At 45.1% G+C, this 19,526-nt stretch overlaps 1 protein-coding gene across 1 annotated transcript; it reads left to right on the forward strand.

Annotated features, from left to right (window-relative positions):
- The first annotated feature begins 8,585 nt into the window (after window positions 1-8,585).
- Window positions 8,586-10,797, forward strand: LOC118508388 (luciferin 4-monooxygenase-like). The gene is made up of 3 exons (XM_036048131.1): window positions 8,586-8,991; window positions 9,072-9,279; window positions 9,374-10,797. Exons 1-3 carry the CDS (start codon window positions 8,863-8,865, stop codon window positions 10,669-10,671), a joined length of 1,635 nt encoding a protein of 544 aa, XP_035904024.1. The 5' UTR covers window positions 8,586-8,862; the 3' UTR covers window positions 10,672-10,797.
- Window positions 10,798-19,526: the final 8,729 nt, after the last annotated feature.

Genomic DNA, 19,526 nt, shown 5'->3' on the forward strand with positions numbered 1-19,526 from the left:
CAACGCACTATGCTCTAGGCAAGCTGTACGATGATTGGGTATTATTGCTTTTATCAGTATACTTTATCAAATTGATATAAGTACCATAGCATGGCCGTGAGCTCAGACCACTTCATCGTTACATTCGCTCGTTGAATTGTTCTCCGCTAGTGAATATCCAGACCACCATGCATACTGTAACCATACTAATGTTGTTCTCAGCTTTACTTTCTTCAGGAATTGCACAATACGAAGAGAGAGTGCAGGACATCGCCAAATACGTGGCAAATCTTACAACTCATCTTACGAAGACACGTCACCCTGGCACGTTCGTTTGCTGGTTGCTGCAGTTCAGTGTAGAATTCCTGCCCGGGCTAATACGCAACACGATCGCTCAAGAACTGTCTGTCGACGGGGGCACAGTTCTGTTACAGGCGCATATAACCACACCCTACAGCCGATTGTACGCTGTGCCGAACCTGGTTATTATCCTGGCAGCAAGTTTGGGCGAATCATTGGATGGGTCATGGATGACCGAATGGATACGGGCGATCAAAAGCGATGCCGTGGTGATCGTGCTGTTTGAGCAAACTGATTTAAATTTCATTTATGGAGCTGGCAGCACCTTTGAGCAGCATGGAGTAGTAAATATAATCTTGATGGCGATCAACGAGGATGTGATCTACACGTTTCAGCACGTCCCGCTACGAGTGCTAAGCTACCGCGGGCTTCCACCGGCCGAAGTTTTGTTGTACGATCGGATAGCGCGTTTGAACGGGCTGGAAGTTAGGGCGGGCTATTTTGAAGATATTCACACCTACTACAACGAAAACGTTACTGAAGGAGAGGATATAAGGTTGTATAAACTGTTCTTTCAACAGCTCGATGTAAGCCTGATCTTAACCAAGATGGCCTGTGGCAGGTTGGAAAATGTGCTGGAATGCATTACGCGACACAACGATATACACATCATCATTAACCGAATGCTGGTGGATGTGCTGCGCAAGGAAATGATAGACACCGTCGAGATGAGCAGTTTTGGGTTGTTTGTACCGCGTGGCCGGCTGCTGACCGTAGGGGAAATACTGTTAAAGCCCTACGATCCCAGCGTGTGGGCCTTTCTTACCGTGCTTTGCCTGGCCGTGTACGTGATGCAACGCATCGTTCCCACGCTGTTTCACAACAATCTAGTGCTGCTTGCCCTGTTTGGGTTCGAAAAGCGGAAACTGCACCGTACCGATCGTTGCGAGCGGCTGTGCGCCATCATACTACTGTGGATGTTTTTTCATCTCAAGTGCGTGTACGAAACGATACTGATCTCGAGCATGATCAGTTGGCCCATCAAACCGGACCTGCAAACTGTGCAGGAGGTGCGGGACCACAATTTAACCATTCGAACAGATACAAACAAAATTGGAGTCCATCTGTCCTACTTTAACCTGGACGATATTACGATCCAGCCTAACCGGCAGGCACACGCGCTCGACGGTTCCATGATCCTGGAAAATACGCTTGTGCTACAGTTCTTGGATTCGCATGTAACGAATTTTGACCCGGTGAGTGGTAAACATCGCTACCGACTGCTGAAGCAAACGGTTTGGCATGGTATGAGCTTTTACTGTTTTCGCAACAATTCAATATTTGTTCGCAAGTTTGCACGTTTTCGGCGGCTAGTGTTTGAGGCGGGACTTCAGCAGCATTGGAGAAAGGTGGTACTGGTACGGTTTCACGAAACGTGGCGCATGAAGTATCATCAAAATCTGACGAGCAATGTGCACAGCAGTGAGCACGTTCAATTTCTTAACCTGTGGCCAATATTGGAGATTCTTTTTTTTCTCTGGGGATTCTCACTGGTGGTGTTGGTATGCGAGCTGGCGATGGGGAGGATCAATAGAAAAAAAAATTACAGGGATCTGGGTGGTCATGCAGTTCGAATCAGTAAAGCGAGGGATGTGCAATAAGTTAACCAATAGATAACGGCTAATTACTGTGCGTTTTGAATAGTATAATGATTTTTTATGATTTATTTTAACCACCGGAGAGATAATTAGCCCATAGTATTGTGAAGGAATAATTGAACCAAGCAAGTTAAATAGGCTTTAGGGATTGTTTTTCATTCTTCAAAGACGACCTGGCCGTTTTGCTTGACTTTAGGGATTTAAGGTTTATGCATAAATAACATTCAGCTGAACTTTATTTAAATATACTGCCTTCAAAAATATGGTAAAACCATTCTATTTTCTGCGTCTGATCACTGTTTTGCTCAATATTATCGTCAATATTTCAGGCTTTCCCTTCTTTTAACCATACTTTTAAAGAACTGCCTCAAATCTTGAGTGTAAAATAGGAATATTTCAGCCAAAAACACACAAAATGCACTCGCCCATTGCACAACTATGCACATGAAAACTGGTAGAAGCGTACTGCACTGTATCATCTGATGCCTGACGTTACTGACTTTTCCCACCTTAGTTCTCCACTTCCTGTCATAGGTGGTTAGGGCCGCATTTCTCCAGTGCCGTTGCAATCCTGCCTCAAAAGCGCGTCGCTGAAAGTTTGAAAACTCTTCCTGGATAAGAATATTTTTGCGGAAAAAGAAAAATTGTAACCTTTCGCCAAGCTGTTCCTTGAGCATAACGAACCTCGGTTTGCCACTGGTGGGATTCAAATTTTCTTCGTTCTTTAAAAATAATGGTATGGCTAGGTGGTTTGCTAAAAGTGCTTTGTCCTTCAGCACGAAAACCTGACTGTCAGAAGCTAGCAACAACTCACCCAAAGGTTGACGGTACAGGCTAGGGTCAAAGAATTTACCATTAACGATCACCTGACAGTTGCGTTGACGAAGATCCGCAATCGTGCTCGGGTCGGGCTCGGTAGGTTTGTTGATCATGTACGACATGATTTTGGTTTCGTATGCACACTTGAGCCGAAAGAACAGCACGATCAGTGATACAGCAAACAGCTTTTCGAAGCGACCGGTAAGCCGCAGGTTCTGTTTTTCCACACCCATGAGCGCAAGAAGGAGCAGGTCGTTCTTGACGAAGCTTGGCATAAGGCGACACGTGAGATAGGTGACACAGCAGACAAGGAGCAGCAAGAGCCACACGGTGGTCTTGAAGGGCTTTAGAAGGATCTTTGCGAATGACATAGGCTCTCCCCTAGGTGCGAAAATAACGATCTTATCCATTTCGATTGTATCGACCAGCTGAGCAATAAACATAGGGAAGGAAAATCGATTGATGAATATGATCGCATTCGTTTGCGCAAGACATTCCACAAAAGATTGATCTTTATCACAGGTGGGCTCTTGTAGTACTAGGTTAACGTTTAGCCTTTCGAAAAACAGTTTGAACAGCTTCGTATCTTCTCCTTCAATGCCGCTGGCAGCTGAGCTGGTGTAAGCGTCTGTTATAAAGCCTGCAGTTACTGCTGCGGATTGAATTCCCTTCAATCGATCGTACAGCAAAGCTTGTGGACGAGGAAAGTCGGTATGCGTCAAGGTCCTTGTTGGCGCGTAGTTGAAGGTGAAGATGATGTCTTGATTGGTTGCAATCATTATCAAATTGGCAATGCCGTGTATCAGGAAGCTTTTGGCAACGGTGGTTACAAGGGTTCGATCGGTAAGCTTGAAGAGTACGAGCACAACTGCTTGATAGGGTATTTCATCTAGCCAGATGTTTAGATGCGTGATGTTCACATCTTCGATCAGTGAATCCACGAAGATGATCGCCACGTTGGGTGTGGTGTAAGATGGGCTGTAAGGTGTGTAGAAATCAGCCTGCAGTAGAAGAAGTCCTTCCTGAGCGATCATCAGCCGTGCTAGAGAGTTGTGTAGCAGTCCGGGCAACAGTGCTTTGCTGTATTGAAGCAGCCAGCAGACGAAGGTTCCCGAGTATTGATTCTTGATGAAATAGGTCACATTCGTGACATACTCGGCAACATCGTTTGATCGATCGAGGTCGACAGCTAGTGCTGAGGAGAGAGCTATGAGCAATAGGAACGTTCCGGTTGAATGGTTCATGGTGTACTGATGTTAGATGTGGTGCCCAGGATGCACATTTAATTATTTGTTGGGGTTGAAGGAACAGCACAACAATTAACTTAAGCCCTTAGGGTCCTTTGTATGTGTAAATGGATCCCATATCTTAGTGTTCAGTTATTAAAGGCACGATCAATATCAGTGATTTCCATTATTAAGACCATATTTTAATTACTCGTTTAATTGGAGTAATATTACATTCCGCTTACGCTACTTCAATCATATATCTGTGTTAGAGTAATCCAAGCTAGTGGAACAGATAAGAATCGATGAAGTTAATATTGAGGATCAGATCGAAATGCAAATGTTTGTTTATCGAGTAAAAGACATGAGAAATTTTGTGTTGTTGAAGATTTATTATGAGATGTGAGCAATACAAACAATCTACAAAAAAACTGTTGGCTGCTAAATATTGCTAGCGTTGTTTGTTAAGCCTCGATTTGTTTAAAAACCCTATCCGTCTCGACTTACTTTTGATCGATTCCCTTATTTTTCGATCCAACAAGTCAAACACGAATATTTCACATAGGAATACAAAACATGCCGCTCCCCACAGTAGAAACAGGCAGACGAACAGTGGTTCTAGCGTGTTGCGGTGAATAATCTGTTGCTAGACACTAGCAATTTGCCCAACAGTGGCACTCCACTTTTTGTCATAAAACAATACAACCATTTTTCTCCAATGTTGTTGCAAACCGGCCGCAAACACACGCCGAGTAAAGGTTTTAAAATCGTGCTGGAAAATGTTGTGCTTGCGAAAAAAGAAGAACGGTATCCGCTCGCCCAGCGATTCCTGCAGCAACACGTATCGATTTTTTCCATCGATAGGATCAATATTCGCCGTATCCTTGAGAGTTAACCGTAGGCCTATGTTGTTAACCAGGAGCGCTTTGTCCTTCACTTCCAGTGAACGATTGGGAGTTACCAACATAAGCTCACCCAGCACTTCACGAAACTGGCTAGGATCGTGCTATTTAGTGCTAACAATCACCTAACAGTTGCGTTGACGCAGATCGGCAATCGTGCTCGGGTCGGGCTCGGTTGGGTTGTTGATCATGTACGACATGATTTTGGTTTCGTATGCACACTTGAGCTGAAAGAACAGTACGATCAACGATACGGCGAACAGCTTTTCGAAGCGACCGGTAAGCCGCAGGTTTTGCTTTTCCACACCCATGAGCGCAAGAAGGAGAAGGTCGTTCTTGACGAAGCTTGGCATAAGGCGACACGTGAGATAGGTGACACAGCAGACAAGGAACAGCAACAGCCACACGGTTGTCTTGAAGGGCTTTAGAAGGATCTTTGCGAAAGACATAGGCTCTCCCTTAGGAGCGAAAATAACGATCTTATCCATTTCGATTGTATCGACCAACTGGCCAGCAAATATGGGAAACGTTAGTCGGTTTATCAAGAGTTCAGCATTCGTGCGGATAAGACATTGTAACAACGTTTGCTCTTCCTCGCAAGTGAGCTCTTGAAATGTAAGCGTTATGTTTAGCCTTTCGAAAAACAGTTTGAACAGCTTTGTATCTTCTCCTTCAAGTATGGCTCCTTCGGGGTTTGTATAAATGTCTCGGATGAAGCTGATTGTGGTTGATCGGATTGCTAATCCTTTCAGTCGATCGTACAGCAAAGCTTGTGGACGAGGAAAGCCGGTGTGCGTTAAGGTCCTTGTTGGGGCATAGTTGAAGGTGAAGATGATGTCTTGATTGGTTGCAATCATTATCAGATTGACTATGCCGTGTATCAGGAAGCTTTTAGCAACGGTGGTCACAAGGGTTCGATCGGTAAGCTTGAAGAGTACGAGCACAACTGCTTGATAGGGTATTTCATCTAGCCAGATGTTTAGATGCGTGATGTTCACATCTTCGATCAGTGAATCCACGAAGATGATCGCCACGTTGGGTGTGGTGTACGATGGGCTGTAAGGTGTGTAGAAATCAGCCTGCAGTAGGAGAAGTCCTTCCTGAGAGATCATCAGCCGTGCTAGAGAGTTGTGAAGCAGTCCAGGCAACAGTGCTTTGCTGTATTGAAGCAGCCAGCACACGAAGGTTCCCGAGTATTGATTCTTGATGAAATGGGTCACATTCGTGACATACTCGGCAACATCGTTTGATCGATCGAGGTCAACAGCTAGTGCTGAGGAGAGAGCTATGAGCAATAGGCACGTTCCGGTTGAATGGTTCATGGTGTACTGATATAGAATGTGATATTTGTTTTTGCTGATTGGTTTTTTAATTCTTGGTGTCACACCGTTTGGCCAGTTTTATTAATGTAATTGCAGTGTAGATAAGCATCAGCTTTTATAATTTTAATAAAATTGCTTATGGGTTGCTCGTGGAACGGGTTAGTCATACTCCAACGATCATTCACAAGTTAATTGTCAGAAACTGTGCTCAACGCCCGATATGGATCTTGCACGAGCTGTAGCTATGAAAGAAGAGATTTATAGAGAGAAAAATAATTGCTTATATTATGTTCAATTCAATCATTTTGTTATCAACATAAAATGACAAATTTCCGCCACAAATACAAACACGGACAGACCCCACACAACGAACAACAGTTGAAATATGGGAGTAAATTTGTCTAGCTTTAAAACACCCTTCTCTTGACTGTACATAGCATGGTAAATCACTCGTTGTTTACGCATGTAGTACAATTTTAGCTCGTGTCTCCAATGCAGCTGCAGTCCAGCTTCAAACGCCAATCGTCGAAAGCGGGCAAATCTCTTGGCAAATATTGACCGCTTCCGAAAGTAGTAGAATGCCATACTTTCCAACACGACCTCCTTCACTGCAACGCGCTTTGGTCGTCCGGTAAACTGATCAATGTTCATCGCATCCATCGAAGTGAGCTCCACCGAAAGCATATTGCCTAATTGGGCCGCATTTTCGGATTCCTCAAATCCATCATCTTTGCTCCTTAATACCATCCCACCTACATTCAGCTCGAACCGTTGAATGTCGAGCAGTTTCGTGTCAAACCGTACCTTCACGTCGGTAGTCGCGAAGAAATCACGAATCGTTTCCGGTGTCCTCTTGATCGGTCTGTTTATCATGCTCGAGATAATGATTGTTTCGTAGACGCACGTGAGCTGGAAGAAGAGTACGATCAAAGCGATCGCCGACAGCTTTTCACATCGATCGCTTTGATGCAGTGTTCGCTTTTCCCAGCCGAATATGGCGAGCAGGAAGAGATTGTTTTGATAGAGGGTGGGAGCGAATCGATGCAGCATGCAAAACATGACGCACAAAACGCTCACCAACGCCCAAACGCTTATGTTGAAGGGTAGCAGGAAAATCTCCATGATCGTAAGAAGCCGACCGTTTGGAACGTACAAGCCGTACTTGTACATTTCGATCGAGTCGATCAGGGCATCGGCGTACCTGAGTGGCATAAATCGATTGATAAATATTACGGTGTCACGCTGATTGTTCAAACATTGCACATACGATTCCGCCGGATTGCAGTGTAACCGTTTGATAATAAACACCACTCCTAGTCGTTGGAAAAATAGTTTAAACAGCTGTATATCTTCCCCCGGCATGTCCTCGTCAAATGGGTAGGTGTACACGTCGCGAATGTATGAAGCAGATATTGGACCCAATCTTAAATCCCTCAACCGATCGTACAGAATGGCATCGGGAGTGGGAAAGCCTTCCCTGACGATTGCTCGCGGTGGCAAGTAAAGGAACGTGTACAAGCGATCCTCATTGACTGCGAACATGGCGAAGTTGACGATAGCGTGTGCTTCGAACGTGTTTGCTACTGGAACGATTAGATTTGTGTCTGTTTGCCGGAACAAAAGTGCCACGAAACAGTCGACAGGGATCGCTTGCAGCCAGGTTACAATGTTTGCTACATCAACGTCCTCGTCCAGCTCATCGAGCGTAATGGCGACCAGGTTCGGAACGTGGTACGATGAGTCGTAGATGGTGGTGTGATCGGCTTGCTGGATGGTTTTCGTTTCACCTACGGACACTGCTTTGACCAATGCATTGTAAAGCAGTTCTGCCGACCGTTCCTTGCTCACCTGAAGCATCCAACAGACAAGTGGTCCTGTACGGCGTGCTGCGAGAACACGTGTCACATTGGTAACGTACTCAATAACTTCCCTTTCCCTGTGGACGGCTAGTGTCTGGTGGTACAAACAAGCACTGAGCCACCAGAGCAGTTTCATCGTCTTGTGTGTGGCTATACTGATCTATTGGGATTTCGGGAACGGGACCTGTAGTAATATATTTGTGGTGGAAAATTTGCTTGGATGTTTAGCCATTTAATTTTTGATGAAGATAGTAACCCAAAAATGGGCCTCAAATATCTCCGGGGAATGTTGAAATACCGGGATGTATACAAATGTAATTTTAATAATTTGTTGTGCCTTGCAAATACACCGATCAAATAATTGGAATAAAATTGTGAAAGAAAACATATTAAAATTATTTTCTAAATGTATTTTCCTTATGCCACGCAATTCCATAGTGCCCTTCAGCGCCAGCTCACACCAACACCAACACCGTTCACGCCGGCCACTTCGCTAGCGTGCCTTTAATGCGGCGTGCGCAGGTGATGTCCATAACACTTGTCACGCAACGTTCGCGCGCTCAAAACCGGTTCTCCAAAGTGGTGCTAACGGTTGACGGGCTGACGGTTGAGCGATTATTTGTTTTGCTTAGCTATCTCTCACCCGGCCTGGTCGCGCGAAACCTTTGCTTGCCCTCCGCCGGTCCAAAGGGCAGCAAGACGATCAGTTTTTCGGTGTTGTTTACGTGGTCATCGCTGTCGTTTTTTGGCTGTTACCCAGCATTGAGTGCACTGTGCGTTGTGTTCCGGAAGCGAAAATGCATACGAAGGAGGACGACCAGTACGTGCTGTACGGTGGACCCGACCCAACTGACCTGGACCGGTACGGTTCGCTGGGGGAGGTGATCGTTGAGGAGCTGAAGCTGCGCCCGTCCAACATTGGTTTGGTACAGTCATCATCGTGCCTCTTATCATCGGCAAGTTTTAATTGGTTTTTTTTTTCGTTGGTGATGACATCTTCCCGTAGATTGATCCGGTTACGCTGGAGGAGCTTAGCTACAGTCAAATATTGGACCGATCGGCACGGCTAGCGCTGGGTCTGTCGAAGCTGGGTATCAAGCGCACGGACAATGTAGCCATCTTCAGCCAGAACAGTCTGGAGTACTGCATCACGATGTTTGGCAGTATTTTCGTCGGTGCACCGCTGGCATTGCTTAATCCGGCATATGTGGAAGGTAGGGCAGGCGTTGTAATCAGCTGGCCGGTAGGCCGGCCACGCTTATCGAATGTGGGTAATCGATAAGGAAAAAAATTGACACTTTTTCGTAGGGGAACTAAAGCACGCGATTGGACTGGCGAACCCGAAGCTTATCTTTATTTCGCCCGATGTACTGGACAAATTGATGCAGACGCTGCGCGGGACGGATGGCCCAAAGCCACGCGTGGTGCTCTGTGGGGTGCATCCGACAGCCGACCGATACCCGGAACTGATCCCCTTCGACCGGCTGCTCGACGGTGCACCGATCGACCTGGTCCGCTACCGGCCGGAGCCTGTGGATAAGGCTGGACAGGTGGCGCTCATTGTGCTATCGTCCGGTACGACCGGTTTGCCAAAGGGCGTCGAGTTGACGCATCAGAGCATCATCGCTACGATTGCACACTCGAAAGAATCGGCCAAACTGCTGGAACTGCCCGAACAGTTGGTAGCGCTTGCCGTAACGCCCCTGTTCCATGTGGTGGCCGGTGTCGGTTTGCTCAACATGGTCACCAACAACTGCCGGTGTGTGGTGATGCCCCGGTTCGATCCACACCTGTTTCTTAGCAGTATCGAGAAGTATCGCGTGAACCTTATGACGCTCGTCCCACCGTTAATGGTGTTTCTCGCGAAACATCCCATGGTAGATAACTACGATCTTTCCTCACTGATGACACTGTTCTGTGGGGCGGCTCCACTCAGCAAGGAGATCGAGGATCAGGTGCGCGAACGGCTCGGTGTTGCGTTTATACGGCAGGGTTATGGCATGAGCGAAACCACGCTTGGAGTGTTAATGCAGGACGGGTACGAGAATAAGGCCGGAAGTGTGGGCAAAGTGCGCATGGGTCAGTGGGTGAAGGTGATCGATCCGGAGACGGGCCGTGCGCTGGGACCGAACCAGCGCGGCGAGCTCTGCTTTAAGGGTTCGCTCATAATGAAGGGATACGTGGGCAAGGAGCAAGCGATCGATGCCGACGGGTGGCTGCACACGGGTGACATCGCGTACTACGATGACGATCAGGTGTTCTTCATAGTGGATCGCATCAAGGAGCTGATCAAGTACAAGGGATTCCAGGTACCGCCGGCCGAGCTGGAGGCTATACTGCTGGAACATCCGAAGATAAGTGATGTGGCTGTGATCGGTGTGCCGGATGAACGGGTCGGCGAGCTTCCGCTTGCGTTCGTCGTGAAGGAGTACGGTGAGCAGCTGACGGAGCAGGAGGTGAAGGATTTTGTCGCCGGTAAAGTGTCCGAGCAGAAACGGCTGTACGGTGGGGTTCGGTTTATCGATCAAATTCCAAAGACTGCGAGCGGTAAGATATTGCGCCGGGAGTTGCGAGATCTGGTGAAGAATACCAAATCGAAGCTGTAGTGGACGGACGTAGCCTTAACCGATCTAGTCGTGACGGGTATGGTGTTTTGTACATTTTTTGGGTGGATAAAATAAAGAATTAAGGGGAAAGAATTTGATGACTACTGTGGTCTCTGCGGCATCCACTGAAAGACAAGAGTAAGCATTTTATTAAAAAAATTGTCAATTTGTCCACAAGACTGATCGATGCTTGAGGTTCCAAACGTGAACCTATTAAGTCCTTAATTAGCTATACGACTAGATAACGACTCCAAAACAATTGACATCCTTTGGGCGACATTTAGCTGCCAGCAACGCAAACGGACACAATTAATTCAGTAAAATCGTGCAAAAATGTTTCCTTGCGAAGCAACTGCAACAAATGGAACAACTTATAGCTCCTTAAGTCAAATGATAAACTTGACCAGCTTGGGTAGAGTGTAAAAAATATAGCCTTCAGTGTCACTTCATTTGTATCCTGTCCACTCGCGTGGCTATCGCCAGCACGGAAGCTAAGGTTATATTTATTTTTTAACTTCCTTTTTCTTATTTCTCCCTCAGCCAAATGATGCTTGCTGACGGTGAAAGCGCCAGACCCCCGTATCTCAACAAGCCCGTTGGAATGCCGGAGCTGGAAGCAATTAATATTTCTTCAACACTTTAATCTAACTCAGACCGGCCGGAACGGAGACGATCGGTTGCGCTTATTTACCGGACCGTAGCTACCGCCGTGCTTTCGCAAATGCGTTTTGCTCCCCGCTGCCGCTACAGTTTTGCAATCGGCATGGAAAATGCTAAACTGTCAGCTGCCAGCTGCTCCGAGTCCGAGCTGAGTTTGGTGAAAATGGGTTTCGGTAAGCGGGCGAAATAAACTTGCATCGCGCACCGGAAAACGCACCGAAACACGGGCCCAACTTTTGGCCGAGCGAGGAAAGTTTGTCCGGGCTTTCGTTTGTCCCTGGCCGGTAGGAGCACGACGAGCCCGGCGGGTGAGGTGGGCAGCAGGCATTGACAAGTGCGAAACAGCTGGGCAAACGCGTACGGTTGGATGGCAAACGGTTGGAAAATTTGTTTAGTTGCGAGTTATGAAATGAATTTATTAATTACCACGCTCGCCACGATTTCACTTCACGGCTTTAACCGGCTGCCGGAACTTTACGGCGTAGTTAGTAGCGGGCCCGGCGCACTGTGGAGCACACTTAATCTGGCATCTGATTTACACTTTTGGTTTAGCGAATCGTGCCCGAAACTTCTTGCCCACTGATCGCGAGATACCGGTCCGTAGTCCAAGCCCAAGTGCGATAGCGTCTTGATGGCTGTATTTTTGGTAGAACTGTTGACGGTAAAGGGGTTTGAGCATAACATTTCCTTCAACCACAAAACCGATGTACCACTGTGTGTGTGTGTGGAATGTCGAGGAAAATGGTAGGGAGAGAGAGAGAGTGAGAGAGGGCACATTGGAAAGGCGTGATGAAAATATGAAGTTTTGTCCTAACTCGGGCGATTTCGGCAAGCAACTGATCGTTATCTAATGTTGGAAGAAATGTTGTGGACTTACGGCCACATCCGACCGTTGCCGCCAAGGAAACGGAACCAAGTGCCGTGCGGGTTGCATAGAAACTCGGGGAACAGAGGCATGAGCGAAAAGGGGAATGATGAAAATAAAACTCATTTACACCGTATCACATTCCCTGCACCCAACGGTGCTGGCCAAGAAGGACGGAAACATCTGGTAAAATGAGTTTTTAATTAAATGCCATTGGTCTTAACGTTCTGGCGGGGTTTTTTTTAACGTGCTACACTCCAGTGCCTTATCCGGATACCTGTGACGGTATCATCCATTTGCAGTGAGTGACGGAGTAATGGAATGGTTCGGAATCAGAAAAAATGTCGTGCAATACAACTAATTAGGTTAAGCAAGGACGTTTATGGTAAGATTATTTCTACAGAACGCTGTTTTTTATGATTTTCTTTGGACATAGTTTAGGTGATATTTTGTAACTTGTCGAAGAAGAACTTTTTTTGTAGCATTCGAGAGTGGATGTATATATCTATTGGTTTAGTAATGGGTTAGGTTTTCACACGGAAGAAACCGATAGCAAATCTCAATCGATTATTCCCTCCGTACGCTATTAGGTTATGTACAAAATGTTAAACTTTTTCGGTTTGTATTGCTGATCTATAGAAATAAGAGACAGCGAAAGAGTCGAGATAGGAATGAGAGAAAAAAAGATAACAGGAACGAGAGAGAAATGAAAGAAAAACGAGAGAGGTGAGAGAAATGAGAGAGAATCGAGAGAGGAAAGGACGCGACGTGAGAGAGAACCGAGGAATCTAGAGATATATAAGGGAGAATCGAGAGAGCAATGAGAGCGATTCAATAGAAGAGAATTGAGAGAGCAATGAGAGAAAATCGAGAAAGAAATGAGAGAAATGAACGCGACAAGTCACGGAGTCGAGAAAGAAATAACAGAAAAATTAAAGACAAATATGAGAGAATCCGAGAGATTCTAGAGAGAAATGGGGGAGATTAAGAGATAAATGAAAAAGAAATGAGTGAGAATTGAGAGAGAAATGAGAGAAAATCGAGAAAGAAATGAGAGAGAAACGAGATAAAAATGAGAGTGGAATGGGAGAGAATCGAGAAAGAAATGAGAGAGAATCGCATGAGAGGAATAAGAAAAGATTTTTTTTGTCATTCTCTCTCGTTTGTGTCTCATTCACTCTCAATGTGCTCTCATTTCTCTCTCAATCTCCACTCTTTTCTCTTTTGATTCTCATTTTCTCCCAAATCTCCTTCATTTTCTTAAATTTTCTTTCTCATTTCTCTCCCGTGTTTCTCTTTTTTCTTGATTTTCTCTCCATCTGCTTTTACTTCTCTCTCGTTTCTTTCTCGAATCTCTGTAATTTTTCTCTTGATTCTATTTATGTTTACTTTCGATTCTCTCTCATTGCTCTCTCAATTCTCTGAAATTTCTTTCTCATTTTCATTTCACTCTAGTTTCTCTCTCATTTCATTCTCTATTCTTTCTAGATTCTCTGTCATTTCTCTCTCATTTACTAGGAGATCGTATATAGATCGTCGTCTATCATAAGCTTTACATTCAAAATACCTCTTGAACGAAATAGCTTCGAGTTTTTCTGCACATTGTAACACACTGTCGAGACAGCAATCATTATAAAGTATTTAAATATATTAAAAACTTCTCCGTTTTTGCCCCACATCAGTGTGTGTTTGCTAGGACCGATACTATGTAGAAGCTTGTGTTTAACTATCAAAACCCCTGTATCTTGATTGCCAACACGAAAAGATTGCGCGTAAAACGCAAATCGTTCGAAAACGGAAAGCGTTTAAATTTTACGACTTCGATTCTATTCCAGCAAACAATCCGCGCTGTAGCATCGTGTTCGGTCACAAAACTTGCACCCAAACTTTGCACCTCCATCGAGAGGTCCGGAGTTTGTCTCGCTACACTGTGTGTACGTTTTTATTCTTTCTTCAGAACTACCCCAACCGATCGTCATGTGGTTCGCGCTAGAACACGACCGAGTAGCTTGCTTACGCTCGAAACTCGAAGCAAAAATCATAAAAATGATAATAAAATAACGGCAATAACAGTACCTCCCGAGTGGTTTGCGTTTTGTAAGAATTTGCTCGCGCGACCCTTAATACCAAAAGGCACAATCCTCCCGAACCGCGGCTGTACACGGGGTGCATCGTGCAGCTCGCGGGAACCAAGCAAGCGTACTGTCCATTTTATGTTCCAGACGACAGCAGCGTACGCGTAGCTGCCCGATATTACCCGCCAATCCTGTCGCACGACAAAGTAGTAATCGTTTTCGGGGCTCTTGCGGGGATGGAAATGAAAATTTCAAAATCATTCCAAACTTCGTAACATCGCACTGACGATGGGCGGAGCGTTTTGAAGCCGAGTGCCCGCGGTAAAACAAATATCTATCCATCTTCCGAGTGATACACCATCAAATATCCATTCGGACGGATGCCACTTACAGCCGGGAGATTTGGGCAAGGGTGGAGCGTAGAAGAAGCGACGATGGTGTTGTCGTCGTTTTTTTTAAGGGCGACATTAAATGCATTCCAAAGATTGTATGATGGTTTTCTGTTTCGTGTCGGGGTTTTTTCTGGTGCTGGCTGTTTGCTTAACGCGGTTTGGCAAGGAGGCAACAGCAACATCGGGAGATGAGTGGCTTGAGCAGAAATAGGGAAAAGCTTTATTGTCACATTGTGAAATCATCCGGTTACGATAAACAACAATAAAATATTATACTTAGGTTAAGAAGCGGTTTGACGGTGAGACGATAAGTGAAATAATGCGCTGTGGATTGGGGAATATTTTTGTCGACAACAAAGGAATGATGAAGAACTTGGTAATTGTTGGATTTACGTTTCATAAAATAATTCTTTTAAATTTGTGTTAGAATTTGAATTTGATAAGATGGACAACACTAGGAGCTATTAGGATGAATCGATGACACAAAATGAAAGGCTTACAGAAGCACGTGGATGAACCTCTCTCTAAATGAATTCTCGCGAATGAACTAGGGCAGTTAATTCTTTAAAGAGATCAGTGAAAACAAAACCTTTCAAATATTACTTCCCACTCAGTAAAAATCCCTCCAGTGAAATTGTAACTTGTCTTAGTCATTGTCGGTAGGGATTATAATTTTGGCACACAACAATCCAACGTTGTATGCTAATGTATTAAATGTTTCATCCCTTCGAGTTCATTTCATGTTCAAAGTGAAAGCCCAACTAACTTTTCGATAAACCGTCACCTGGTATTACAAGTGGATAAAATTTACATTATCTGTTTACCATCCACTTGCTGCCGGTAGCGATCCGTCCACCGTCAGGTGTTACCGTGTTCGGGCTTCGGGGCCCAGATCGTACGGATATCCGGGTGTATTTTTACGCTGAAAAAACGACAAAACTTTACACTGACCGGGCGAAAAAAAAATAGGGAAAGGAAAACATATTTTTAAATTGTTACATTTTAAGCGGAACACTACAAATTAATTAAGTATAAATACTATGATAAATGATTAAAAATTCGAGAAACAATTTTGGAATTAAACTCAAACACCTACGGACAAAATTCCTTTCATTAGGCCGAAAGCATCGATTCAGTTTTAAAGGTAGAGAAATTCCTCCGAACGGCAGCAAATGTAAAACTCGTTTGCCAGCAGCTTTTGCATTGTAAATCGAAAACGATCGATTCCCATTCGAGGCTCGAGGTTTAATATAATCTATCCTCGATCGTTATGGAATGCATATTTTATTCCACCCATGGGAGAAATCAATACGGATGGCACGACAGAATCCGGGCATACCGACCCGAGCATGCTAACCGATGATTATGTTTTGTTTGAAGTATTTTAATTAGATTGAGGGTGAATTGTGTGGCATGGACAAATTGTCATTCGGCTTTATTATTGCGAAGGGGAAATCGTGTGCGTGCCACTGTGTCTTGAGAGCAATCGGTAGCAATTTAAATATCTGAAGTCGTTGGAAGAAAGGATATTTTAAATATTTTATTCTTACGACACGAAACCACCACTCCACCCCCCCCCTCCCCCCCCCTGGGGGCCACATCTTCTACTTCCTGGGTCAATGGAGTACAGAAATTATAAGGAAAGTATTGAAGCAATCGATTTATAGATTTGATGAATAGGAGAAAGAATAGACAAAAACCTCGTTTAATAATGGCTCTGTCTGTATTATCCGGGAAGTAAAGGAAAAATGACGTGCATCCACTATGGCTCTCATCACACCACCAATCTCGCTCCGATTCTTGCGATCCTCAGCATTAGCCTGTGAAAGATGCCAGATTGCTTGTATCAGTGATGGCGATTTGTATCGGCTCGATTCGTGGAAGTGGCATGAAATATGCATGAGCTGTTGAGCATTACTCAAATTCGAACCGTTTATAGGGCCGGCACCGGCACGATGGTCTCCGGCAATCCGCCACTCCGAAATAACCGAGAATGCAGATGCGTTCTCTCAAGTTCATGAATCTCGACCATGTGTAAGCCGCTGCAATTCAACAAGCTTTTGGGCCGACGAGCTTTATCCACCGTCGAACCGAAAACCGGCAATGGCAAATAAATATAAATTTTCAATAAAACATATTGATTGTATTTTGCGTGAAGGGGGGGCTAAAAATCGTTTCACCCGAATGGCAAGATACAAAAGGGAAGGGAAGAAAAATGCTGAGGATGGCGAGGAAAATGTTAACGCTGGCGCTTGACACAGCTTGGCACAGCGTCGTTGGAATGTTTGCCAAAATGGTGAGGGAGGAGGGGGGGGGGGGGCGTGAGGTTAAAGGCTTTCCTTCCCCTTTTCACCCCCTTTTCCCCGCCCTAAGTCTTCCTGTGCCCCATCGAATCTGGTGGATTGAGTTTCGAAATCAAATAGCAACCGATTTGCTGCGTTTACTTCATTTTCTATCGAGCTCGTTCTATTTTCGTTTCGGTTGCCATTTTAAGAGTGTGCACGTGTGTGTGTTGGTGTCAGGGCACATATGCACACACACACACTCATACACAGAGCCTTGAGTGAATCAAGCGGGGCAGTGTTTTTGCCAGCAAGCTGCTGTCTCCCGTACGGCCCAATACGTACGGTTGGGCCAAATCAGGAAGCCGGAAGTCACTATCGTTTGATGGTACCCGCCAACCCCGTGTGCCAGCTGTGTTGAATCAACCCGTTCGGCCCGGCTGAGTTGAGCGTATTTATGTTTGAGCTACATTTTTACACAGATTTTATTTTATTTGTACGCCAGTTATTTTATGCTGCCGTTTCAGGTCAATTGGCAAGGTTCGCAAGGAGCTCGGAAGTTTGTGCACGGTGTGTTCTGTGTACACCGGTCTCGAAACATTCTTCCAAGTTGAGCGGATGCTCCCGCAGCTCTACCACCCAACCTTCTCGCACGGATATTGCACCGGTAAGCGATGCAACGCTTTCACGGCTCGCCGTGTAACGCTCGAGCTGCTGAAATTCGACTCCGTTCGCTGCCGAAAACGGCATTCCTGGCAGGCAGCAGCCGGCTGCAGCGCAAGGCTTACAGTTTATGGCGCTGTAAAGATCCGGTATCGGCACCGATGTGCTTCCACACGCTCCCTGTGGAGATATGACTCCATTTATGTTTTACACCATCCCACCAGCGCGGATACGTTCTCGGGAGTGTATGGAAGCGATGAAGGTTTAACAGACATATCATGGTTTGGCAGGCGAAGAAATTAGTCCCGAGATGCTGGTACCTGTGCTGGGTGGAATAAGAATGCGCTCGCTGGTGGGAAAGTTATTTGTACAGCCACATGAAAGATTGCGTGTAATTTTTAGTTATCAAAAAGCAAAGGATTCAAGACGTCTTTGGGGATTATTTTCATTAGTCATGAAATGTTTTAAGTGATTTAAGAGCCCTTGTACTTGTACTTCAAGAATGATTTTTTATGTTTTATTAAGAAACTTTGAGCTTTGGGGCGGTCTGGAGGCCGGGGCGATAACGGCGCTGGTCTTCACACGACAGGACCGGGACTCAAATCCCATCCAGACCGCCTTCCCGAACGTAGGACTGACTACTTTGCTATGGGTGAAAACCAAGTCATAGAAAGCCAGAAATGGCAGGCCAAGACCTCTCGAGGTTGTAGTGCCAAGGGAACAAGAAGCAGAAGTAGGTGTCTATCGATATCACTCCTATTCAAAAGCTTTTGATAATAGTTCCAGTAACCTTTTAAGGACATCCATTTGCCGCATGATTTCTATTTCATCCCTTTACTGGAATTATATTTCATCCCTTTACAGAGACAATCCAAGCATTATTATTATGCCTATCTCTATTTTCTCTAATAATGTGATAGGTATCAATTCTGAATTTTCGATCCACGATACAGCTCGTAAAGTCTTTGAACATGAACATGTTCGTAAGAGGCATGGAAGGTGTACATTGAGATGGAGTGATTGCGTTGATGGTCGCAGTACTCACATAAGCTTGAGAGACGATAATCGAAGTACCAATGCCTCTGAGATATGGACTCTTTTTAAAATAAATGTAACCCTCTTAGTCGCATTTGAGAGGAAAATGCTTAGGTGAATTTTCGGTTCCGAATTAGTCTACAAGCTAGACTTGCCAGGTATCGGCGGAATGATCATGTCATGAGAATAGCACCTAACTATCTAGCCCGTAGAGTTATTTTAGGTCATGGAATTAGGCTAAAACGGAGGTGAAGTGATGGCGGCCCACCAGAATAGCTGTGTATAAGCAGACGACGATGCTAGTTTGTCAGCGGTATCAAGTATTTTTGTACCATTCAACTCAAAGTTCTTTTCTGTACCATTCTTTTCTGATGAGTTTATTGAAGCTCAACAAAGATTTATTGATTTGTATTGACTATTGAAGCTCTTTAGCAAGTGAAGTCCACTATTTCGAACGTGAGACGTATCTCCCAAAATTAAAACCTTTCAAATTAACATTATTTTTTGTCGATTTTAATCACTTACCTATCTCACCCGAACCGGCCGAAGTTTGATGTGTCTGTCCGCAGACCGATCCGCTGGCAAAATTACTAAGTGCCCCGATTGAGCCACTTATCCTATTCCCGTACTCAATCGAATTACAACAGCCTCCTACCGAACGTTGGCCGGCGTCAGAGATTGCACACGAAACCGTGGCTACAGGAAATGTGCCAAGCATCTTCACCGCGTGCACCGACCGGTCTCGGTCCTCGTGCTCAACATTATTCATAACGCTGTTATTTAGTCGATAGTGGTAAAAAATTAATTGGATTATGGAAATTTTCCCCACCCCCCTTTTCACCGTGATCGATCGAATCCAGTCCAGTTCCGGAAGTCCCTGAAG

This window comes from Anopheles stephensi, chromosome 2 (genome assembly GCF_013141755.1).
Source record: "Anopheles stephensi strain Indian chromosome 2, UCI_ANSTEP_V1.0, whole genome shotgun sequence".
NCBI classification, from domain to species: Eukaryota; Metazoa; Arthropoda; class Insecta; order Diptera; family Culicidae; genus Anopheles; species Anopheles stephensi.